At 37.1% G+C, this 24,026-nt stretch overlaps 4 protein-coding genes across 4 annotated transcripts; 3 read left to right on the top strand and 1 right to left on the bottom strand.

Annotated features, from left to right (window-relative positions):
* The first annotated feature begins 96 nt into the window (after positions 1 to 96).
* On the top strand, positions 97 to 3,353 carry LOC115235990 (dual specificity mitogen-activated protein kinase kinase 4). The gene is made up of 9 exons (XM_029808169.1): positions 97 to 520; positions 701 to 772; positions 907 to 1,018; positions 1,113 to 1,208; positions 1,287 to 1,464; positions 1,543 to 1,662; positions 1,739 to 2,038; positions 2,131 to 2,357; positions 2,456 to 3,353. The coding sequence occupies exons 1-9, from the start codon at positions 478 to 480 to the stop codon at positions 2,619 to 2,621; spliced, it is 1,314 nt and encodes a 437-aa protein (XP_029664029.1). The 5' UTR covers positions 97 to 477; the 3' UTR covers positions 2,622 to 3,353.
* A 399-nt stretch (positions 3,354 to 3,752) lies between these two features.
* On the top strand, positions 3,753 to 10,304 carry LOC115235991 (forkhead box protein J1-A-like). Its single transcript, XM_029808170.1, has 4 exons — positions 3,753 to 4,342; positions 8,281 to 8,596; positions 8,800 to 8,978; positions 9,136 to 10,304. The coding sequence occupies exons 2-4, from the start codon at positions 8,329 to 8,331 to the stop codon at positions 9,598 to 9,600; spliced, it is 912 nt and encodes a 303-aa protein (XP_029664030.1). The 5' UTR covers positions 3,753 to 4,342; positions 8,281 to 8,328; the 3' UTR covers positions 9,601 to 10,304.
* Positions 10,305 to 12,459: 2,155 nt separating this feature from the next.
* LOC115235924 (RAD50-interacting protein 1) lies at positions 12,460 to 16,144 on the top strand. Its single transcript, XM_029808031.1, has 13 exons — positions 12,460 to 12,693; positions 12,761 to 12,999; positions 13,064 to 13,237; positions 13,331 to 13,465; positions 13,562 to 13,823; positions 13,913 to 14,138; positions 14,222 to 14,387; positions 14,452 to 14,617; positions 14,698 to 14,918; positions 15,003 to 15,168; positions 15,255 to 15,388; positions 15,474 to 15,705; positions 15,793 to 16,144. The coding sequence occupies exons 1-12, from the start codon at positions 12,568 to 12,570 to the stop codon at positions 15,652 to 15,654; spliced, it is 2,196 nt and encodes a 731-aa protein (XP_029663891.1). The 5' UTR covers positions 12,460 to 12,567; the 3' UTR covers positions 15,655 to 15,705; positions 15,793 to 16,144.
* LOC115235923 (WD repeat-containing protein 81) lies at positions 15,675 to 23,816 on the bottom strand. The gene is made up of 22 exons (XM_029808030.1): positions 23,409 to 23,816; positions 23,167 to 23,323; positions 22,806 to 23,061; positions 22,525 to 22,687; positions 22,008 to 22,406; positions 21,726 to 21,926; positions 21,498 to 21,643; positions 21,227 to 21,414; positions 20,562 to 21,157; positions 20,031 to 20,455; positions 19,646 to 19,942; positions 19,379 to 19,536; positions 18,580 to 19,290; positions 18,333 to 18,508; positions 17,941 to 18,227; positions 17,714 to 17,849; positions 17,448 to 17,625; positions 16,955 to 17,373; positions 16,579 to 16,872; positions 16,332 to 16,481; positions 16,143 to 16,249; positions 15,675 to 16,058 (listed from the first exon to the last, which is right to left on the bottom strand). Exons 1-22 carry the CDS (start codon positions 23,622 to 23,624, stop codon positions 15,827 to 15,829), a joined length of 5,892 nt encoding a protein of 1,963 aa, XP_029663890.1. The 5' UTR covers positions 23,625 to 23,816; the 3' UTR covers positions 15,675 to 15,826.
* Positions 23,817 to 24,026: the final 210 nt, after the last annotated feature.

Raw genomic sequence — 24,026 nt, 5'->3', positions numbered from 1 at the left:
GACCAATGAGAATAAAGGGGGCAAATTTTGATTGGTCAATCATGAGCTCTACTTGACAAGTAGATTTTCATGAAAATCTGCCATTAGCCTTGTGTATCCACTATCCGCTACGCGAGACGTGAGAGCGATATCGTGTCGTAATGTATACCTTGTGCACGATCGTACTCGTCGAGTAGCCAAATGTTCGCGACGGACGAGTTTACGGAAACATCACGCGGTGATTAACGGGAAGGAGAGGAGGTTAACGTAACTTGACGACACGTTATCGACTCGGAAACAGGAAGAGAGAGACAAGATTTCTGTCGCTTCTGGACAAGAGATCGCACAAATGGTGCGACTGCCGTGTAACGCCAGGTTGTTGAGATCTTACGAGAAGAAGAAGAGGGTCTTCTAAAAGGGGAAGAGAGCGTCTTTCACGAGGCGGTTTCGTGCGCGCGCGACGCTGCTCGAGAGCAGCCAGAGCTCGCCGGACCCAGAATGGCGGACAATCAGGCCAACTCGTCGGGACAAGCCGGCCAAGGTAATCGTATTGTCGTGTTAACTCTCGCCACGCGACGTCGATCATGGGCCGAACGACCATGGAAAACCTAACCTAACCATGGTGTCATTGTCCCGCGTTGACACGAGGAGCACAGTCTCCACGATTTCGTCCTTCTCTCTGGCTGGTCACTAATCGAATCCCGATGTGATTGCATTGCAGGTTCTAGCAGATCTTTTAGCTTTCCACGAATGGATTTTCGAACAAACAACGACGTGCAGAACGAGATGTCGGGTATGTGCAAGGCTAATGCGAAATCTTTAAAATTATAACGATGATCTTTGAGATAGTAAAATAATAATGACGATAAACAAGATTTTTTTCGAGTCCTATAATCCATTTCTTCGTCATGGCACATTCTGTTACAGAGAGGCGAAGACAGCTGAAACTTAGTTTCCAAACACAGGGCAATAATTTATCGTTTGCCAATTCCACAAATTCCTCATTGGTGAATTCAACGGGAGCCACAGTGTGTCCAATGTGAGATTTTAGCAAGCGAGATAGTTTTATAATATTTATTTTGTTATTTCTGTGTAATAAGATTGCTCTATTATTTTTTATTTGCAACAAATAGAGAACGACGCCCAACTCTGCCTTTAACTCTATCTAAGCTGCCAGTTCGACCTCGCAATATAATACAACAGCAAGAGTTTCTTCCTGATAAGGCAAGGTATAGTATTTATTATAGAAAAAAAATGAATAAAATGTACATCTCTTTTGAAGTAAGTTACAATAAAGCTTATTGTAGAGACAAACTGCGAATGTGCCAGTCTATGCAAAGTACCGGTAAATTGCAATTATCTCCAGGCATGGTTTATGATTTTACAAGCGAAGATCTTCAGGATCTTGGAGAAATAGGACGAGGAGGATTTGGAACTGTAAATAAGATGATTCATAGGATAAGCAATACCGTTATGGCTGTGAAGGTAAATTGGCGATATCATTCTCAATTCTGCTGAAATGGTGCACTGGAATTTTTAAAAGTGACTCAAATTATATCTCAGAGAATTCGCTCTACTGTGGACGAAAGAGAACAAAAGCAATTATTAATGGACTTGGAAGTTGTGATGAAGTCAAACGAGTGTCCGTGTATCGTGCAATTTTATGGAGCTTTATTTAAAGAGGTATATAGTTTGATGATATGATGCATGAAAATGACAAAAACAGTTGCATTATCTTATCTTATCTTTTTACACATAGGGAGATTGTTGGATTTGCATGGAACTCATGGACACGTCGTTAGATAAATTTTACAAGTTCATCTATGAGAGATTAAACGAGAGGATACCAGAATGTATTCTAGGCAAAATTACAGTGGCTACTGTAAAAGCACTAAATTACCTCAAGGAGGAACTAACAATAATTCACAGGGATGTGAAACCTAGTAATATTTTATTGGATCGACGAGGTAATATAAAATTGTGCGACTTTGGTATATCCGGCCAACTTGTGGACTCGATTGCGAGAACCCGGGACGCTGGTTGTAGACCATATATGGCTGTAAGTTTTATAATTATTGAAATTGATAATGCCGCAATATAACGAGCGTTCAATTAATTAGGCCTTATAATATCGTCACAATTGTTATTTAGCCGGAAAGGATAGACCCACAACGCGCGCGTGGTTACGACGTACGAAGCGACGTATGGTCATTAGGTATCACGATGATGGAAGTTGCCACAGGGTACTTTCCATATCCGAAATGGAACTCTGTCTTTGAACAACTCTATCAAGTGGTACAAGGTGATCCACCGCGACTTTCTCCCAATGAGAACGGAAACCACTTCACTATGGATTTTGTGAATTTTGTGAATACATGGTAAAGAATCATTTCTCATACATCTTATTAATCGAAAATATACCGAAATATTTGATTATTAAAATCGTTCGTATCTTCTTTTTTTTTTTTTGTTAAAGCTTAATTAAGGAAGAGACACAGCGACCCAAGTACAATAAATTGCTGGAACATCCGTTCATCAGACGAGCGGAGGAAGCGATGATCGATGTTGCAGCGTACATAAGCGGAGTTTTGGACAATATGGCTAATAACGGAGTGACACCATTCACTACGAATCAACCTTAAGAATTGACAATTTAAGCGGCAGAGCGACGACAACAGAATGTGTCATCACATCATCACAATATCGCGGTTTTTCTCTTCAGACTCTTACTCTTGGAATATGAACTGTATTATACCGCGCATTCCGATGATCTAACGTAGATAGCGAAACCAACGATAGTTCTCGTCGTCGTCTCGCTCTTAGAATTATATTCTTGTGCACGCGAAACGGTCATGCGATAGAGAACGCGTAGAGGTATGTATCGAGACAAGCTGGTGAACTTCGTTAAGTATTGAATGATGGCGCATACATTGTCTTTTTCTCCTGTTGTGTCTATCTCCTTTTATCTCTCTCTCTCTTTCTCTTTCTCCCATTCAATATAACTTTAAATACATGTCGCGAAGAGATTCTGCTTGTTCCCGAAAAGATAATTTTCGGTAACGGCGCGACTTACCTGAATGATGAATTTTTAGCAGATCATATGTATGCGTATTAATGTGTACATACCTATATGTACGCATAATTATATCTTGCCGTGTATAATTAAATCTTGATTTCCACAATTTTTTTAAGCAGCGTTACAGGAGCGAAAGATACCCTAGGCGAATTAACCTAGCCAAATTGGTATCGATGATACACCCGGGTATTGGCCGTTTTTTGATGATTTTCTTAGAACAGGTTTAAATACGAGTATCTCAACTGTTAGGAGTGCTGTAATGTAATGGAAATAAATCATTGACACTTACAGCGCGAAACACTTTGACACATTTTCTTTTTCCCGCTTGTATACATACGGACATTGAACTTTCCGGCTCGCGTGTATCGAATTTTTACGCCTTGGTGATTCTTCTTACGACTAACCGACGAGTTCTCTTATCTCTCGGCATGTGGCGATTTATCCATCGACGGGTTTTAAAAGCTGCGGGTCCAGGTGCATTTCGCCTGATTGCGAATGTTGGAAGAATTTTTTGCCAATATTTATTACGTTTCTTGCGCGTACCTAATCAAAAACATTTCCACCATCTCTAAAACAATTTAGGGTGAAAGAGAATCGCATTTGAGATGTCAACTTGCAAACTTTTCTCGCGACGAAATTTTTGTGTGGAACAATAAAACGAATTTGATATTATATTTCTCACGATACCTATATATACATATTTGCAAAATGTTTTTATATATATGTTAGTTGATCAAACTATTTTATCGCATTTTTTGCACGAGAGCAAACTTGGCAAGAACAAATTATAACTATAATCGATAATCCTGAGGGCGGTCGCGCACCTGTCGTAGTGGTACCGTTTGAACAGGTAAGAAGATGGCGGTACAATGGTGGTTGACGGTGCTGATGGTGCTTTGTGGTGATAGTCGTTAGTTCTGGCAGAACCATCGGCGCGTTAATGATTAATTTAGCGGTGTAAAACGTTCTCGAATTTCGCAAGAGATATAATGAATAAAAGCCTTGTAAAATTGATTAATTGAAAAAAAGTGTTTTAATACTAATTTTTGATTATCCATCACGTGTGCTAATGACAAATATTTCTAATTTAAGACGTACATGGAATACTCGCGAGAATTATACGATATTAAAGTATTGATTTTATGGAAAATAGATTAGCAATATATGAATAATATCTTTAAAATGATGCAAAGACTATCTACTGCTTACCAATTATTTTCTATCTTCATCAATCATAATTAGCGATTATATACAAGTGTACGTTAAATCTGTATTTGGGTGATTTCGGTGAGTATAACTTTATGTTTCTTTGAATAATTGTTAAGCACATGTATCGTAAGATCTAACACGATAAGTTACATCATAAAATTTCAATGAATTTTTTAAACGTAAAAATAATGTAAACGAAAAATATAAAAATGCCTACGTTTAAAAATTAAAGAGAGAAAGAGAGAGAATTTTGATTAAAATAATTTAAAATAATACTCGTCTTTTTTTTTTATAACTGCGATGTCACCGGGTTTTTTTTGGTTTTTTTTTCTTTGTTTGTCTATTTCTGCATCTTTATGCTAAAAAAAATGCTCGATCATAAAAGAATTCCACGGTTCTACAGAGACGTCATTATCGCCGTCGATCGCGACGATGTAGATTATGTCTGCTACTGTGTTGCTGCTGCACTCGTCGAAATCAATTCTCTTGAATATTTGATGCACCTCCGAGCGCCTCCGCCCTCCCGGAACTCTGACTCGCGTCGGAGAATCTATATCCGTAACTACCGCGTATATTATCCGTTCTTTTAAATTGTCCATTGAAATACGTCCACATCATTGCTACCGCGATGACCTGTTACTATTTCTCAAGAGGACAGGCTACCAGACTTTACCAACCTTTGTATTTCTCAAGGAGACATTCCCGTTCGTATTCGTGCCTATTGTATCGTGCGCCGCGTTATTATTTTCTATTTAAAAATTGCGAGCTACCATAATATCATTCAAAAGTATTAAAAGAACCGTCAGATGATTGCGTTAAACGTAGATTCAAGCAAGTAAAAATTTCACCGTACGAGAGAATGGTCGTACAAATAGAATATAATAGATTATAGTGCATACTCTATTTATTTATTCCGTGTTCTATATATATGGACTGCTTATTTTTAAAAAATTCATTGTTTTATGTGTTATATCCATTTATATAATTGCGGATATAATCGAACGCAAAGCGCGCGACGATGAAAATACATCGTCTTGTAATAATGTGGAAATCGATTCTTGAACACAGATAATACAGTAGTATATTACTGGTCCCATTATGTCCTTTTACATGGCGCATAATATTACGTTGTTGCACGTGATACGTCGCTTTAGCGAGCGCGTAGGCAAGGTAAACGCGCAATGAAAGCATGGTAGTGACTCACAACCTGACACGCGGGGAAAAAAGGCGGCAGGTGCTGCTGGTTATTGTTGATACTGGCTGGGTGCTGCTGCTGTTTCTGCTGCTGCTGCTGCTGCTACCACCGCCGGCGGGGTAGCCAGCTGGATAACTCGGTAGAGTCGACAAGGGAACGGATATTCCCAGGAGATTATTGATCGTCGACCGCGCAGATACTTCTACTGACGACGATGTAGGAGATCCTTGACGATGACGTCCGTCCAAATTCTTTTCGCACCGTCGTTTTTCAAATGGCACCAGTTCCTGTACATGAAAATTCTCTTAAAAATTTGAAACAGGATGTCTCCGAATCGCGCTAATATATATTCACAAAATAAATTAATTAAATAATACGGAGAGAAATATCAACGCGCGTTACGTCAGATAGAAAATATTGAAGATAACGTTAATTATATTAATTGTCTTGATCCCTAATTTTTATTCCACAAGAAGAAAGGAAAAATCTTATACATATCGTATAGTTCAGTAAAAGAAATTTATTTGAATGTATGACGTAATATTTTCATAATCTACATATCTGCGCGAACTCGTCGCAAGACATAATTATTATGTAGCTTAGTAAAAAATTCATCGCATACATTTTAATCAAACACTCTAGTTCTCCTAAAATTTCTATTTTTATCGCAAAAAGATGTATTTTTTCATGTAAGATAATTTTTTCCACATTAAGAAGACATTCATCCCTTCTTTCTCGGAGGAGGGTCAATTTTTCATAGAACGCCCAAAAGTTTCTATGTATATATCGCATGCGACACTGTCCTTCGTCTGTGTTAATTCAGAGCGGACGAATCTCGTGCTTTAACGATCCCGTACGAACGTCGACCAATGATCACGAAGGTCCGGGGGTGAATCTCGCGCGCCATTCTCTCGTCCCGGTCGAATGGCCGTGGCTCTTACCCCTCTCTCTCGCATGCCAATTTATCGTAACTGGCGGTCGCTGCCTCCCCCCGATTCGATCAATGGAGGCACCTGTACCAAGACGACTATGTCCACCCCCGCCTACGACGCAGCCAGGACGAGACGCGCGTATCACACATCGCCTCCTTCCGATTGCCCTCGGTAAAAAGAAATGTTCTCATAAGATAATCCACATTCAGGTTTCGGGAAATCTGAAATCGATTATTTCTTCGTCAGAAAAAACAAGGAGATGAATAATGTAACTTTATTTTATCAGATATTTGAACAATTCTCAGATATTTATTTCTATAGATATATGAATTAATAGAGAAAAATTGTTGCAAATTTTCCATTAAAATTAAATGTATTATGTATCTGTACGCTAATCAAAGAAATTATCTAAATATATCTGAGTTGAAATATAATTAGCTCGCATAGTTCAAGGTCAAACGGTACATTTAGATATATGTAAATGTGACGACGCTTATGTCTAGATTCGTTTAAAATAAAAATATTTTTTATTAAAGAAAATCAACTTGTGGAGAGAGGCTTCTTAAAGAGTGTTACGTAATCGATATATTCTATAATTCGATTAATACATCGTCTCTCTCTCTTATCCTTACATATCGTCCGCGGCTTGAAATATTTCGACGCCGACGCTACTTGTACTCGCCATGATCAGAATTACAAGGGTAAGCTCCCCTGTTAGTTTCAGTTAGGAGAGGGTCGACGAAAAGGGAAGAGGGTCGCCCGACCGGCGCGTGTATATGGTCCACCTGTGCAAAAGGGAACCCAGCACCTGTCATCGCACGCGCGTACCTCTGTCAGGTCGCTAGAATAAGCAGGTAGACATAGGCGCGTTCCACCCCTTGCTACCACCAGTCCAACTCATCCGACCGTGCCGTGTGCACGCACGCGTCTCACCAGCTTATTTTAGTATATTTATGTACGTACGTATCTTATCTATTCGGGACATTGCGAAGTAATTTTTCATTCCGTTCGATATTTTTCTTGGTGTAAATTTTAGTCAGGTCGCTAGAATAAGCAGGTAGACATAGGCGCGTTCCACCCCTTGCTACCACCAGTCCAACTCATCCGACCGTGCCGTGTGCACGCACGCGTCTCACCAGCTTATTTTTTAGTATATTTATGTACGTACGTATCTTATCTATTCGAGACATTGCGAAGTAATTTTTCATTCCGTTCGATATTTTTCTTGGTGTAAATTTTAGAAATTTTTGTCGAAATTCTTCTCTCTCTCTCTCTCTCCTTCTATGTACCGGGGGATGGTGATCGATGTTTTGCCTCTCTTTCCACGAACAAATGTCGATGGATGACGCATCATTGAAAAGTGCATTTTCTCTATAAAGAGCGCGACGTGTTCTTGAAAATGTATGTAAATCGTAAAACATGTATCATGTTGATATGTAATAGTAACGCGTGAGATCAAACAAAGAAAGAGAAAAAACCTTTTTTTTCGCGCCAAGTGATATGCTTTCTTTGTCGTGACGTCAACAGACATTTCGGTGAGCCAATGAATCACATGAGTTCAAAGTATTGCACGGACGATTCTGGGAACTGTACAATCGGAATTCAACATCAATTGGAGTAGATTACCCGCGTATTGTACAATATATATATATAAATTTTATATAGCGTTTTCCCTTTGCAAAAGAAAAGTATGTGAATGCGTAGAAAAGTGCGTCCTGACAAAGTATCATCGTTATCTCCCAAAAATACATCATTTACTCATCATTCATCTACAAAGAATTTAATTAAAGAATAATTCAATCAGATAAAAACTTATTAATTTTGTAAATGTGAACAATTGTGCGCGTTCGAGAAAAATTCATCTGCACGAAAGTGACTGGTCTGCATAGGTGCTGCGTTGCGTTGGCATACTCGGGTGATGAGAGACGGACCTGAAAATGAGGATAGACCTGGCGGAAGTTGAGGTATCGACGGAGGAGGAGTACTCGCCCACTGCCGCCACCGCCGCAGTGGACAGTAGCAGTATGGACAGCAGTCCGGACGATTACGACGGAGTCGAGGCCGAATTGACAAGCCTCTCCTGGCTGCAATCGTTGGACATCACCAGCGCGTCCGGTTTGCCGACGCCGCCTTGTTCGCCATCGCCTCCGCCGGTCGTCCGTAAACCCCCAAAGAAGCTGTCGCCCTTGGTCAAGGCCGATTTAGGTAATCATTAGAATAATCTAGAAAAGCGTAAGAGCGAATCAATCGAAAAGCGAGAGAGAATTGACTATTATTATATATAATTGGAATCGATTATATATACAACTGAAATGAGTATAAAGATTATTAAACCTTGCAAAGAATCATTCGTGTATATAAAATCGAGTGTGGTATACAAATTTCCTTCAATTTCTTTCGTCTATTAGATCTGGTGGAAAATGCCGGCAAGTATCGAACGGATCCCGATGCAAAGCCGCCGTTCTCTTACGCCACCATGATTTGTCTCGCGATGCGCGCCAACAATAATAAGGTCTCCCTTTCCAACATTTACGCATGGATTCGAGAGAATTTCTTATTTTACAAATATGCCGATCCAGCCTGGCAGGTAAAGGAGATTTTGTATTTTTCGCAGATTTGTTCCTAAAACATGATTAAAAATATTATTTAAATATTATTGTATATTATGTATTTTATTATTTTTCTCTAAACATCCAGCAAAGAATGCGATTAACGGTCTCTATCGTTTTTTTTTATCGGAGCAGAATTCGATTCGACACAATCTCTCGCTGAACAAGTGCTTTGTCAAACTGCCGCGTTCTAAAGACGAGCCGGGCAAGGGCGGTTTCTGGAAACTGGATCTCGAAAGAATGGAGGAGGGTAAACGGTCCAGACGTCGCTCCGCAATATCACAGCGAATTCGCAACTCCAAGAGGCAATCCTCATCCGCGACAACCGCGACAACGACGATAGCGACGACGACAACGACGACAGCAACGACGACGCTCAATGCTCTTCAGAACAGCTGTTCGCCGCCCACCAGCTGCCTATCCAGCACTCTATACGAGACCCCGCCTAGTAGCGTGTCACCCCCAATTCCGGACAGTCTGTCGGAAGTACCGGAATCGACGCAGGTGAGCCTAAGTGAGGACGATTTCACGAGCTTGCTGATCGCCGGCTGGGATGAAAATAATCAGTTTGAGCTCCTCGACCTCTTGGACACCCTGTAAACCAAGCCAAGGTGACTCTCTCGCAAACGCCTCTCAGGAATCATTGGCGAAACAAATGTTCTCGTCCCTCCATACATCTCCCCCTCCGACTTCCCATTTCATTCGATTGACATAAAACGTAAATAACAACGCGAATAACGTTGTCAGATCGATCTGAAGCAATATCAATTTTTAATTTTATCGGATTTCGCGATAACATACACTTTCCGTTTCACAAACAACGATTGCGCGATAAAACGCAAATAACAAATTATTATTGTTAAACAATCACACTCAAGACTACGCAAAAGCAATGGTTCCGTTTAATCGTATGCATTAAAATGTTAAATATCAATCTCGTAATTAAAGCGCGATTAATTTACGATCGAAGCGTCGAGAGGAAAAAGTATCGTTGAGGAAGAAATATCAGAGAAAATGAAAGCAAACACATCTTATCTCTTCTTCCTTAACAATGACCTAATACACGTAAAGATGAAACGTCGCGCGATTTTAGTGTGCCTAACGAGATTGTTTTAACACGCCGTCCGACCAATGTGTTAAAACGTGTTATAATGTAACGTGTATAAGAACTCTGTTATTGCCGAAAGTGTGACCGATAGTGTGGCAAGACATATTATAATCGATTGAAGTATTATTAGATTACGCCGTGAAATATTTGCCATGATCGGCGACGTGATGAGGATGAATATCAGTGCGTATCCGATATACATAATGTATAAGCGGCAATAATAAGAAAAATTTGTTATTTTTTCTAATAATTTCGCAAATTAAAATATAATTTTTGTGATCGCAAAACATATTATAAAATATAATACATATATATGTATATTTAATAATATTATATTTCACACAGGAATATTCAATAATTTAATAGTAATAAATATTTAAATTTGCAATAAATGTAAAAGAGAATGTAATTTTCATATAATATGTACTGTAAAACTTTTTCCGTATACAGCGTTTATTTTGACATTTATTTTTTCGCCATGTTTCTTCTATGGCACAATCTTTCTTTTTCATTTTTTCTAATTGCATCGTCTTTCTTTGTATCTCGGTGATATTCCTCCACTCTGATATTCCTCCTCGTCTGGAGAATAATTATTAAACTTTTCGCGGCGAAACGATTCACGCATCGTGCCTTTGAATAATTAGCGAATGTCCTTTACTAATTCGTATAAGCAGCGCGTCAATTTACATATGTATATACATGTGTACATACATACATACATGTATGTATGTATATGTATGTGTGCCAGATCGATCGATTAGCGCGCGATGCATATGATATTTTCTATCGCCGCGTTCAAACGATATTTACCAATCGCAGTTTCTGCTCCCGCGATCTATATTTTTACCGCGTAATAGAAAAAGAATGTATGTACATATGTATAACGCGCGGAAGAGATAAAGATCGCAATTTCGATTGCGAATCGACGAATCTTGCGATGTAATACATATACATACGGTGAGCGTAACATACACTCTACCCCGGCTTCTATTTTAATATCCCCCTTATGTCGCGTCTTTCTCTCGACGATTTTAGAAATTATTATTAATCATTATTAGTATATATAATAATATCGTGATTACGGCGATATTACGGTGTTATTTCGTTGTATGGGATCGTAGTAGACGAAGCGTAGAGATATGCGTTTACATTCTCCTACACTGTTGTATGCGGAGTGTCCTCTCACAAGTATCCCTCTCTGCTCGAAAACGGCGATTATATCCAAAGTCGAAGTGGAAAAGTTTCGGCGCGTATAAGATTCCATTTTGAAAAATGCTGTGAATATGGCAGTCGTTAAAAAAAGAAAATGTTTCGCTATCTACTGTAAAAACGCAAACGCCGACGAAATAAATTCGCGATTCATCGTCGATCGAATTTCGAAAGCATATACGTGTCGCGTACCAGTAAATAAATTGAGAAACAGAGGGGGAAGAAAGGAATAATTAAAAAGTAAATAAAATAAAATTTTCCGCGATACTTTAATAGGCGACACTCCGCGCACACGCGTTTCTCACGTTTTATTTTCATGCGTACAATTACACGATAATATTAGAGTACAATTGTGTCGGGGGAGCGATATTAATTATATTGCCGGTGTGTGATATATAATACTAACCTTTATATAGTGTCGAATCGGTGTGTCGATTTCTAAAATTCACGCCTCTTCAGAGTCCGTCCGAATTTATCCGTCCGGAATGAAGTTGATAATGCATATTTGCGATGCGTTGATAGAAAACGTGGGATGTGAAACGCCAAGATCGATATTTGAAGAAAGCGACACAAACACGATCGCGATTCATTATTGCGAGTAGAGTGGATATGTGCCTTGAAGTAAGACTAAAATATTTCTTTTCTTTCTCTTCTATGTATCTTTTATCTTCATTTATCCACGATATATAAGGGCTCAGTGCAACGTGTGCATGGTTGTCTCCATAATTTGTATCTAATATAATTTAATAATGTAACTCTATGAGATATAATAAATAAATATTGAGAAATATATCATCTCAATCGCGAAACATGCTCCTTACCATTATATATTTCAAACTGAAAACTGCTGAAAACGTAATCGTAAAATAATTATCAAAACACGAAAAAGATAAACCCAACAACTATTCCGCCATCCAAACTTATAGTATACTTTATGGCTACCAATCGACAGTTGGTACAATAAAAATTCATTCAAATTTCCGCTTGAAGATAGCAGCAGTATATAACTAGTAAAATTGATGAGTTGGTAGTAGATAGTTAATACATGTTGCCAACATCGGGACAAAGGAGCACAAATTTCTCCCAATTTTTCTGATTGGTCAATCGAACGCTACTCTACTCAAGCAGGTTTTTGAACGCAACCCAATATGACTTGTATTTGTCTTCTGCTAAAGTGACACATGAATGACTTAAAACAGCTGTACAGCATTTTTAATTTCTCGATGTAAAGTATACATTTCTCTCCTATAATGGATATAAAACAGAAAATTATACAAAAATTCAATGTGCAACTGGGATCGAGTTTACAAAATCTTGAAAAAATCTATGATTTTCATGAATATCTCAAAACGGAGAAGGATGATATTGAAAAATCAGTAAGTCAATACTTATTCGCAAAGAAACATGTAATGTAAATAATGAAAAATATTTTGTCTTGTGTAGTTATCAATGGCGTCAACCACTGCTCCTTCCAAGGTAAAAGCAGTGGTCGAAAATGTAGAACTTATCAATTGCGAAGTCGAGCAGTTGCAGGAAAACTGTGCTGATCTGAGCAAGGAGATTGAAGAGACATTTAGCGAAAACGATAAAAATTTAAAGTTGCAAGAAACTATTGACAAAATAAGTCAGCTGGACAAATCGTTATCCTATTTGTACTTCATAAAGTATATAGAAAATATCAGGTAATAAATTGTGTTAAGAAATATGTAATTTTATTATTTGCCTAATGATCGTATTCGTGCTTAGTGACGAGATAGAGACATCGTTGTCGTCCGGTGATGATGAATCCATGATAACTTTATACACCAATTTGACAAACATCAGTTGTCAGTTGCAAACATCTATGTGTCGTCACCTGGTTAATTATGTTCATGAAACTCTGCACTTTTGGCATAATTTAATCAAGGAGAAATTATCAAAGTATGTTTTCTTTCCTGCATATATTAAAAATATATAATTTATCTCATAATGTACCCCTCCATTACTCTTATATAATACAGTAATATTTTGTAGGGAGTACAATGATTTATTGAAGACATTAAGATGGCCTTTTTGTGGAACTAATGGCACTTCAGTAAACACACCCTTACCAGAAATGATGACAAGATTCAAAATGCTCACTGAATACCTTTTTCATTTGCAACTACCGTATCCTTATAATACACAATTTAATTATTTTTTAATTTATTAAAAAGATATATAGATTGACAAAATTTATTCTCATATTGTGCTTAATGTATATAGAGAAGAAATGGCAAAACCTGTTGTAACATCTGTGCTATTGACAGACTTTGCCCCAGTTAGCTTGCCCATTGCTCTTTTAGTACGTCCTCTTCGACAAAGGTTTATTTATCATTTCACAGGAGCTAAATTGACGAACCGTCAAGATAAGCCGGAATGGTTCTTTACACAGATATTAACTTGGATCAAAGATCATGTACAATGGGTGCAAAAGTACATTCAACCTACAGCAGACTCTATAGGTTTTGGACATTTGGATATAAAGGTTTGATATAACTTACAAATTGATCGAATCCCGACATATTAACTTTTAGTTTCATATTTCTGGTTACTAATTATAGTACATATTGATAGGCCGAATTTATGCGTGCTCTAGTTCAATTAGCTGTTGAGAAACTTCATTCCGAATTACCCATAGCACAGTACGATGACACTTTGTTTGCACACTTGGTGGATGAAGCTTTAGGATTTGAGAGAGAATTGCGAGAAACTCTGTTATATCCTCAAACTCAGCCAGCCACTGTTTTCGTTCTTACGCAAGCCCACATTTTCATAAAATGGATTAATATGGAGAAAAAATGTGAGTGTAAAAAAGTGATCTTACGTATGCTTCAAATATAGAAATATGTATATCCATCTATATATATATATCTATTTGTTTAGATGCAACCGAAAAAATGGATGCAATATTAAGCTCAAGCACAGCGTGGGAAAAACTGGCGGGTCCCGATATCGATGACATGAAGGTTACTGAGTGTGCGGATGCTTTTCTTACACTTCTCACCACGATCTCTGATAGATATAAACATTTGCCTCAGCCTGGACATAGGTAAATCATTAAAAAGTCATTCCAAGAGATTAATTATCGACATTATTATTGTTGTTTTATGAAGATTGCAGTTTCTCGAGTTGCAATTAGAATTGATTGATGACTGGAGAGTGCGATTGTTGCAACTGTTACACGAGAATTATGAAGATCCATTAACATCACTCATGCCGCATATTCTCAATACGTTACATTATGTCGCGACCGTTTTGGAAGAATGGGGTGTGACTGCTGTATGTATAGAGAGTTTTATTTATAATTATGTAAAAGAGATTATAGAGATAATTACTATCACGAAATTTTGTTTATGTAGCATTTTTTACAACTGCAATTCTTCAAGAAGCAATTTGAAGCTGTGGAAAATGCCACTGACAGGGGCAGTGATGTTAGTGAGAGCATTGGAGAAATAGAAGGCACTGTGTTTGATGAGGCTGTAGCCCTCTTACAACGATTAGAAAGGGAATTGATAAATGAGATCAGTGATTCGGTAGCTTTAGATGTAAAGGCAAAAAGTAGAGCTTACAGAACTGACAAGTATAAAAACTTTCCCCAAATCATTGCCAAAAAATTATCCTGAATTTATTATCATACTAACAGAACACTTTTTATTATTTTCAGGTGGTTTGCAATGCAGTCTTCGAAAGAAGTCTCTTCATTATCGGTAACACCGAGTGGTTGTCCCATGTTCCAGGAACTAGCAACGCGTCTTCATGTATTGCATAATGCTCTTGCTTTGCCATTGTTTAATCAAGCTTGGAAGAGTTTAGCTGTTCAATTCGATCAAGTAAATGCAATGAAAAATAAATTGCTGTCTTCATATTCTTCTTTATAATAATTTTCTAAACGTTTTCCAAATATTTCTCTTTGCAGTTTCTTTTCGAGGAAGTTGTATTGGTCAATCGTTTCAATAACGGCGGTGCTGAACAATTACAATATGATGTTTTAAGAAACCTGTTTCCATTATTTGGTTTATATATCAACAAGCCAGAATCATATTTTCCTTTGTAAGCCTGTATATAAAATAGTTAACATTATTTGTTCCCCTAATATAGATGCCTGTGTAATAATCCAATCATTTTAATATTTCAGGATAAAGGAAGCATGTATACTTTTAAATATTTTAATTGGTTCAGCAATACTACTTCAAGAAGCGTTAAATAATAATGATAAAAATGCATTGGAAGTTTTAGCAGATGTTGGGGTGCATAAAATATCTCCTGAACTTGCTCTCAAAGTGATAGCGACGAGAACAGACATTATTCATGTATAAAAAAAACTCTTTCTTGAATATACTTGTAAAAATGGAATTTATTGTATAACAGTAAGTTTATCATGTATTTTCTATTAAATTGTTTGCGTAATTACAATATTTTCCTGTTTGTCTATATTGTATTTAATAATGTTTCAGCCATTTATGTACGTTTTGTACACATTTTAAACTCTCAACACAACAGTGTTATCCCACCATTGTCGGCGCCCAGTAACAGCAATCGATTAAGAGGAAGGACAGCCATGGCAGTAAGAACACCTTTGAAAGCATCTGATCTCAATTTGGATGAAGAGAATGAAGCAGTCATTTCTACAGCGGTATAGACGCCGATTCGGTTTGCTGTCGTTCCTATTACTAATTCCTGTTCATGCATCGCCATGCAATGGACAGGTTCTGTAGCGCCTCTGAAAAAATAATAGAGAAATTTATGTAAATATATTTTGTATATCCATGTTTTTTAAGTAATAATACTATAAACTTTCTTATACTTCATGTGAAATTTAAGTTTTCCATCCACCGCGCTCCATACGGCGATAGTTTGATCCAATGAAGAACTAACTATAGTGGTTTCATTTATTGCTTCCAACTGCAGTATCTACAGCATCGAAAATCAACAATCACACAACAAATTATTTGACCAAGTCTGATATTGTTGGCAACTTAGGTTAAATTTTCACCTCGCATTCGTGGCCTTTCCAAGACGCGATAATCAAACCAGTGCGAGTATCGAGTATCGTCAAGAAACCCGATGCCTGACCCAGAGCAACCCAATTACCACTAGGTGCGACCGCGATACATCTTATTAAACCAGTTGGATTCATGGAAACCTATATTTTGTTGTTGTTGTAAATAGTATATAAATAACGATGATTATTTTTTAATTTCTCAGAAATTATCGTTATATATATATTTTGCATTACTTACTTTCATTTCATTAACATACTGGAATGTCCTACAATCAATAACTCTAAGGGTAATGTCTGTTGTTCCCACAAGAAGAGTCGTTGATGGAGAGGGACTCGAGGCTAAAGTGTTCACAGGGACGGGACGACTGCTTTCCGGACATCCTAGAAGCGAACCCATGAAAGGATCCCAACAATGAATCGCACCGTCGCACGTCACTGCGTATCTCAAAGATTCCAGGAATGTAAGTGAAAGAATAGACTTTTTATGTCCGGTGTATGTGTATTGACATGACGAGACTGTACTTCCATCACCCTAATTACATAAAGATTTTTATAAATGGCTCTAAATATTATGGCGATGTAACATCTTGTTAGAACTAAATGATACATCTTACCTGGCTCCGTAAACTCCACAACTTTACAGTCTTGTCTCTGCCACCACTCATAAAACTATTCTCATTGTCCAGTACATACAGACATCTTATACTATTTGTATGTCCGCTGAAAGTCTGAAGTTTTATCTGCTTTATATTAAATATCGCATCTTTCTCCGGTCTTCCTATCTCATGTTCCCAATAGGCTAGCCAATTACCGCGTAACTGTCTACCAGCGGATGACGGACAGGTTGTCTCGCGACCGGTAGCGATACTCGCTTCCGTCACCATCGATTGAGATCTAGCATCGTCTTTCTGTATCTCGAATCTATTTCCTATCACAGATATATTTCCGAAACTGCAAACGTCTTTATGAACTAATTCCACATTTTCCATCGCATCCATGGAAGCCACGGATGTATTATATCTGTCTGCGTTATCTTTAACAATAAGATGAGAGATTAACACATCGCGTAATAATCAAAGGACAACTATTTTATACAGGAATATATACCGGCGGTATTTTGAAAGGTCGTTTTTATTCCTTGCTCATAATCGTGACAAAGTTCTTTTATACGCTCGTGGTTTTTAAGTATTTGTTCCATCATCTCGCTGTCGACGCATCTATAAAATAGCATATATGCTTTATGAGCAAACTCAGCGGTAAACACGGTTCGTAATTCTTCAAATGCCTGTATGCAAATGTAAAGTTTAGTATATATTCGCAATTACATCTAAAAAAAGAAAAGAAATTAAATATCGTAATCTGTTCGATCTTACTCTATTTCTTTGTAAGTCTGGCACGTCGCTATTTTCTAATACCGGAGGAGAATACGAATCCGCAACATCTGTATCAAGTTTGTTCCATACACAAGTTCCATTGTTATCCAATCCACTTTCATTTGTAGTTTTCATCCTATATGTGAAATATTAAAAATAATGAATATTATATACGCAAATACAATACAATTAAATTAAGACGCTATTATATACTTGTATTATGTTACCGTATAGAATGTTCATAAGTTGCGTTTCTTTGTCCGAGATTATCTGACGGACCCTCAGTGCTCGAGTTCTCACTGAAGGCTTTGTCGAAAGCCAGAAAGAAACGCTGAATCGGCACTGCTAAATGATTCTTCGTAATTACGCTACCGAGACGTAAACTAAGAGCGAACATTGCTTCCAAGCATTTCTCGGCCAGGGCGAAGCGCGCAAGCGTTCCGTTTGGAAATGTAAATCTCGCGGTCGACAGTATGCGTACTGTTGGATGCAGGATGGATTTAACAATCGGTTCCTAATTTCCAAATATTAGACTTTTTTATATACACATCGTTATAATTGATGGATATATGTAGTTAATAAATGTACTAGATAATTAATTGTGTATCATAGATATTACATGAAGCACGTCCATTATGGTAGAGTCACTGAGATATGCCGTAATGTGATTCAATAGAGCTAGGCAAGAAATTAGGCCACCTTCCAAATTTTGTGTCAACTTTCTCTTGCACAGCGCCAACAATTCAACCACGTGCGCGAAATATTGTAACAATATAATTTGTTCTCCATATAATCCTAGTAAAACGATTAATAAATCGTTGTTGTTTGCGGGATTGAATTGTTCTAGATACGTGTTTTATACGTACCTGCGATAGCTGTGAGACATTCTAGGACTTTAACGGCATTTCGATCACCGGCCAATAGCGATTTTTTCCACATAACACCTTCTAGACACACAAAATTATTGTCATCGACCGACGTTAGATTTTCTTTCCCGGCGTAACATAGCGTCAGCATTCGCAGAAGATTTCGCGACAAGTGCCGCGCTGTGAGTACCGGGCCGAGTCTGTGGGACAGCCAAATAACGGATTCCGCACTCATCTCGGAAATTGTACATTCGCTCGGAGTGGATCTTCGATAAATATCCAATTGATGATGTAATAAATCTTCATCCGATTCAGTTACATTGCGTTTGTTGTCAAGATCGATGGAAAGCGTAATACAAGTGTCTTCCTTGGTTTCTATTAAGCCGCATACAGTTTCGGAGAGATTACTACCGGAATGGATATTTGTGCCGTATGTACTAACGTAAGTAAAATCTTCGCTGGAGGTTTTACTACCGACATTGCAGCCAATACTATTAAATTCGGTTACTGATTTAGGTCCGCCAATATTTGATTGTTTCGGTATAGGAATCGTTGGCGATTTCACGGAGCCGCTCGGCGAATTTTTGCTTCCATCGTCGTTCAATTCGTCGCTGGCATTTAAGTTGAGATCTATGTGTAAGTCGATATCAAATGGCATAGTATTATTTAAAGAAATCCACGTATTATCCTCTGGTTCCATAGTAAATACTTCTGTAATAATACGTTAATTCAAGTTCTTAGTAAACCATATTTTTATTCAAATACATTTATCGAATCATTAGCGATTCATTCGAATCACCTTCAACGTCATTATCCATCGTTACATTAGATACGTGCTCGTTGGTCGTTGGTCCAAAAGATGAAGCAACATTATGATCAGTATCCGCGAATGAATCTTCATCTAATGGAGATAAAACCCCTTCCCCGTCACTACAAGGTCCACTCAAGTCGCAGCTCCTTCATAGAAATTTACAAATAATAGAAAAATTATATACAAGATATATCAAATAAAAATAATGATAAGTTATAATATTATAAAATATATAATTATTTCTTTTTTTCTTACTTTAGATTTCCAGTTCTATGTGTGCATGTACCAAGAGATCCCTGTATGTAATCTTTGTATCCTCCTACCGCTTCCACCAGAGGATTTATAAAATTATCTAGAAATCTGCGTAGTCCTAATCTGACTATCAGCTTGAGCAGAAACGTTCTGTGATATAGACGAGTGGTTCGAAACTTTGCGAGCGTTCCTGCGGGTAGTATATCGGCGTATAATGCAATATCCATGATGGAACCATTCTCATATAATTTTGTGATGGGCGAGAGGAACGTATCGGCCGTATCCTTCGGTCCCAGCGTTCTGCGATAGAAGGATGAGAGAAGTAAAAAGAATTTTATAAAAGAATAATTTTGTGTTGGAAAGACATTTTTCTATAATACATACTCACTTTGCAATAGGATCAAAAAGATACCACACTGACAATACCGCGCTATAAGGTTCTTCCATAATTTGTACTATGTGAGGAACTATCAATTGTAAGGTGGCTTCTCTCGCACTACCGGCGTAAGGTAACAATCGTTCGAGTTCTCTAGCAATTGCTTTTACTTTACACTCGCTAATTTTACACAGATATTTTGTCTTTGTTTTAATCGCAAAATCTATATCATCCTCGGTCCTCACGATAGAATTTAATTCTCGTATCAAGTCATTATATTGTTGCAACATTTCCACAATATTATACAAATATTGACAATATTTGGAGAATGGAAACAGACTGCCGGATAAGATTGGTTGAAGAAATTGATGCGCAGATGGTGGTGGAAGACCCATATGTGTTATTGTTGGATAACGAAAAGGGATCTCATCGTTCACCTAAGTATAAAACAAAATGCCCCATATGTATACACATTATAAAATAATTGATTTTGCAATGTGCGTTTGTCTTAATAAAATATGTAATGCGAAATTTTAAAATTACCATTGAAATGTCAGTCGTCTCTACGTTACGTATATTATAACTCTTTGGCATAATGTCAATTTGAAGCAATAGAGACACGATATTTTTTATACATTTCGGTAAATTATCAGCCGATGTCTTCAAAATGTTTAGACACGTCGCGAATCTTTGCGCAAATGATGCTCTTTCAATGTTCCAAGTCGCGCGAAACTTGCCGGCTAGGAATATCTCTACCATCAGACAACCGAGTATCTGTTGTTCCTTGATACGACCACTAGCCACGATCTGTTTATAATTTGTGGAAAGATCGTGCGATCCCACTATAGGTTTGTAGACTCGATGATTGATCTTATTCATGAATGCGTGCATGGTTTCTACTTGCACGATCGCCGCAACGGGATTAAAATCTTTCGGCAGAATAATAGGCTGATTAACGGATTTATCCGATTTAACGTTATCCTCGGAAAGCAAAGAACCTCTAGAACGACTCAATAAGCGACTCAATACGAGAGGCGACGATCTCGCTGCGTTCGTTGCCGTAGCAGGTGATTCTTCTTCCTCGATACCAGAACTGTGACCTTCATCATCGCTGATTCTATTTGTAGATTGATCATTTTCTGTAACCGTACAATAGTATGAGAAAATTTTAAAAATGTATATTCTCACAATTTTCGCAAAAAACTTACTGGTTTTATTGGTAAAAGATGTCGTTCTAAGACGCGGTGGTACTTTACCCCAATAAGGAGATGGGATAATTTTTTGTGGATGTGGTTGCGTGAAAAGTTGTACAACTCCAGAATTAGTCAAATCAGTATGATTATCGATTAACTGTAGACAAACGTTTTTCGATTTTACGGCAGCGAAACCAGACAATCTGTCGCACAAAAAAAGCACAAATATCAAAAATTTACATAAATATAATTAATAATTTATTATTAAACAAGATTAAATTCGTACTTGTAACCAAAAGTCAAGTCTATCCAGTGATGTAATCTTTCCGAGACATAAAAGCTTTCTAATGCTTCTCTATGCTTTTCGATAAAATCTTCTGGAGAAGTTGCCCATGCTGGAATTTCTAAATCTGGCAAATCTTCATGGATGGACTGTAAATAAAATATACATTTTTTAAAAGATTTATCGAACTTGAGAGAGATATTTTATCATTGCTTAATAATAATATTTTACCTTAAAAACACTAGGATCAGTAAAGAACTGTGGTATACATTCATCAGGACTCCAATCGTGTAATCTCTGAATTGAAGCTGGATATTCTCCAGGTACCCATAAGGGTCGTACATGCTTACAAAGCACAGACTTATTATATCGACGTGAAAGATATACATAATATGTGATCTCTGATAAAACATCCGAAACATGATGTCCAACCTGCATGTATGAATTAATTAATTATTCAATAAAATGCATGAATACATGAAACAAAATTCCCATATGTGTTAATTTACATACCTCAGTTGATTGTGAGTCAAACGTGAGATCTAATTGTCTGTCACCTTTATTTAATCGAAATTTTGACTTTGTTAGATCTCTCCAGTTGCCGCCGTTTCTCGATGTAAAATCCGTTACCCAAGGCATAACATGATGACAGATAGGATCACCGTACCTTCTACCAGCCAAATTATTGAGCGCAGTCAAATAATCAAAATTGCTAATACAATTATACACCCACATCTCGCATAATTTTTCAATACTTTCATTTAAACCAAAATCGCTGTTATTTGAATGAGATATGCTATCTTTTTTACTGTAAACATTGTAACTGGGATTTTTTTCTTTACTGTCTTGAGAGATAGGAGGACATTCGTTTTCAGGTTTTAAATAAATATTATCGCTTAATTTTGGCAGTACCTAGAAAGAACAAAATCAGTTTACAATATTGGAACATTTTTTTTCTATGGTCTCATCTCACATTTAAATATTAAAATTCTTGTCATATATAAGTAGATACAAGTTACACAAAATATACCTTAACAGTAAAATTATCTGTGATTAATATATCACTGAGTGTAATTTCACCCAATGCAAGACCACGATCGTGCAAGTCTCTGGATAATCTTAATAATTGATAAACTACAAACAATGATTTCCCATGACTTGTATTAAGAGCAGCAGGACTATACATTACGCATCTGAAATTGATATTCATGAATATGATAAAATGTAAAAATATTTTGGATAAAATATAAGAATATTTTGAAGAAGTGTCTTTATACATCCAAATATGAACATAAAACAGTTATTACTCACTCGCGAAGAGAGAAATTCGCGATCTGCTCATAAAAAATTATAAAAGCGGACGTTGTTTCTACGACAAAATGGATTGGTACGAGATTACAATGTGTTTCAGATGATGCACCATTTGATACCGATAGAACTACACCACGTTGTACTTGTACCAAAGGACAGCCATACATCCTGTTTAGTACTTCATACATAATAGCAACATCGTTTGCATTAGCTGTGATATTAGACTGCTCCTTTTGCTCAACAAAATTCCAAGGATCTACACATATTTTACAAGATTATAAGTAAAATAAAAATAAATATCTGTGTCGGGCAAAAAAACTAAAAACTAGAGATAGAAAATATTGTCTATTAAGACACATACTGTAATATTTTTTGTACGTTTCTTTCCATAGGTTTCTATAATTTGTTTCAGCTACATAATGCAATAATTGTGAAAACATTAATTCCGTTTGATTTTTTGTACTAGTAGGCCTTCCTCTTGGCAAAGGAATCGCATTCTTGTACTGCTTTACATACACCTATAAGAGTAATAATATAACTTTATATTTCACACATATCACATCATATACTTTATATAAAATATCTAAAAAATTATAAAGATACTTTTGCATATATTCTCAGCCAGTCGCAACCCAATTTGTCGAGAAAGGGTTGCGCGGCAATCTCATCGCTGGATAGTCGATCGTGATTGATAAACGTAAATGGGCCGACTGTTAGTAATTGGGAAAGCCAATTTCGGTGAACTGTCAGGCAAATTCTTTCATCTGTCAATATCATATACTTTGCTGGTACCAGTAGATATTCTTTTATTATATCCATTTTGTTTTATATTTATTCAGATACTTTATTAACATGTAAAGAAACACTCTCAATCTTCTCTGTCATTTTTGTTTTGTCGATGTAGAATAACAAGAGATGTGATATATATTTTCATACTGATTTGTTTATATTTATACTGTCATAAATGTCAAAGTCAGCTGATCTTTAGACGGAAAGAACCATTGAAAGATAAAATTAGAAATTATGTATGTATCATAGATATATTAAATATAGATAGAGTTTTATCCATAGACATAGTATATCTAGACCGAGTGTTGAGGAGTGGGGGGCCGATGCCCACGTAGAAAAGGACATACTCTGTTTCGTGCCCCTTGCGTTCTCTCTCGCTCGCACGTAGCATGACGAAAGAGAGCGCTATGCTCTGTGCGAGCGAGAGAGAAC

This window comes from Formica exsecta, unplaced genomic scaffold (assembly GCF_003651465.1).
Source record: "Formica exsecta isolate Colony F162 unplaced genomic scaffold, ASM365146v1 scaffold237, whole genome shotgun sequence".
NCBI classification, from domain to species: Eukaryota; Metazoa; Arthropoda; class Insecta; order Hymenoptera; family Formicidae; genus Formica; species Formica exsecta.
This window is presented reverse-complemented; position numbering and strand designations above follow the sequence as displayed.

Excerpts from the sequence above, each read along its gene's own strand:
- LOC115235990 (XM_029808169.1), top strand. The coding sequence starts at position 478 with ATGGCGGACAATCAGGCCAACTCGTCGGGACAAGCCGGCCAAG. Across the intron at positions 1,209-1,286 it reads TTTCTTCCTGATAAGGCAAG|AGACAAACTGCGAATGTGCC; the intron begins GTATAGTATTTA and ends AGCTTATTGTAG. Across the intron at positions 1,663-1,738 it reads ATGGAGCTTTATTTAAAGAG|GGAGATTGTTGGATTTGCAT; the intron begins GTATATAGTTTG and ends TTTTACACATAG.
- LOC115235991 (XM_029808170.1), top strand. The coding sequence starts at position 8,329 with ATGAGGATAGACCTGGCGGAAGTTGAGGTATCGACGGAGGAGGAGTAC. Across the intron at positions 8,597-8,799 it reads CTTGGTCAAGGCCGATTTAG|ATCTGGTGGAAAATGCCGGC; the intron begins GTAATCATTAGA and ends TTCGTCTATTAG. Across the intron at positions 8,979-9,135 it reads ATGCCGATCCAGCCTGGCAG|AATTCGATTCGACACAATCT; the intron begins GTAAAGGAGATT and ends TTATCGGAGCAG.
- LOC115235924 (XM_029808031.1), top strand. The coding sequence starts at position 12,568 with ATGGATATAAAACAGAAAATTATACAAAAATTCAATGTGCAACTGGGA. Across the intron at positions 13,824-13,912 it reads TTGGACATTTGGATATAAAG|GCCGAATTTATGCGTGCTCT; the intron begins GTTTGATATAAC and ends ACATATTGATAG. Across the intron at positions 14,919-15,002 it reads AGAGCTTACAGAACTGACAA|GTGGTTTGCAATGCAGTCTT; the intron begins GTATAAAAACTT and ends TATTATTTTCAG.
- LOC115235923 (XM_029808030.1), bottom strand. The coding sequence starts at position 23,624 with ATGGATATAATAAAAGAATATCTACTGGTACCAGCAAAGTATATGATA. Across the intron at positions 20,456-20,561 it reads AGACGACTGACATTTCAATG|GTGAACGATGAGATCCCTTT; the intron begins GTAATTTTAAAA and ends TTTTATACTTAG. Across the intron at positions 17,626-17,713 it reads CAGACTTACAAAGAAATAGA|GCATTTGAAGAATTACGAAC; the intron begins GTAAGATCGAAC and ends ATTTGCATACAG.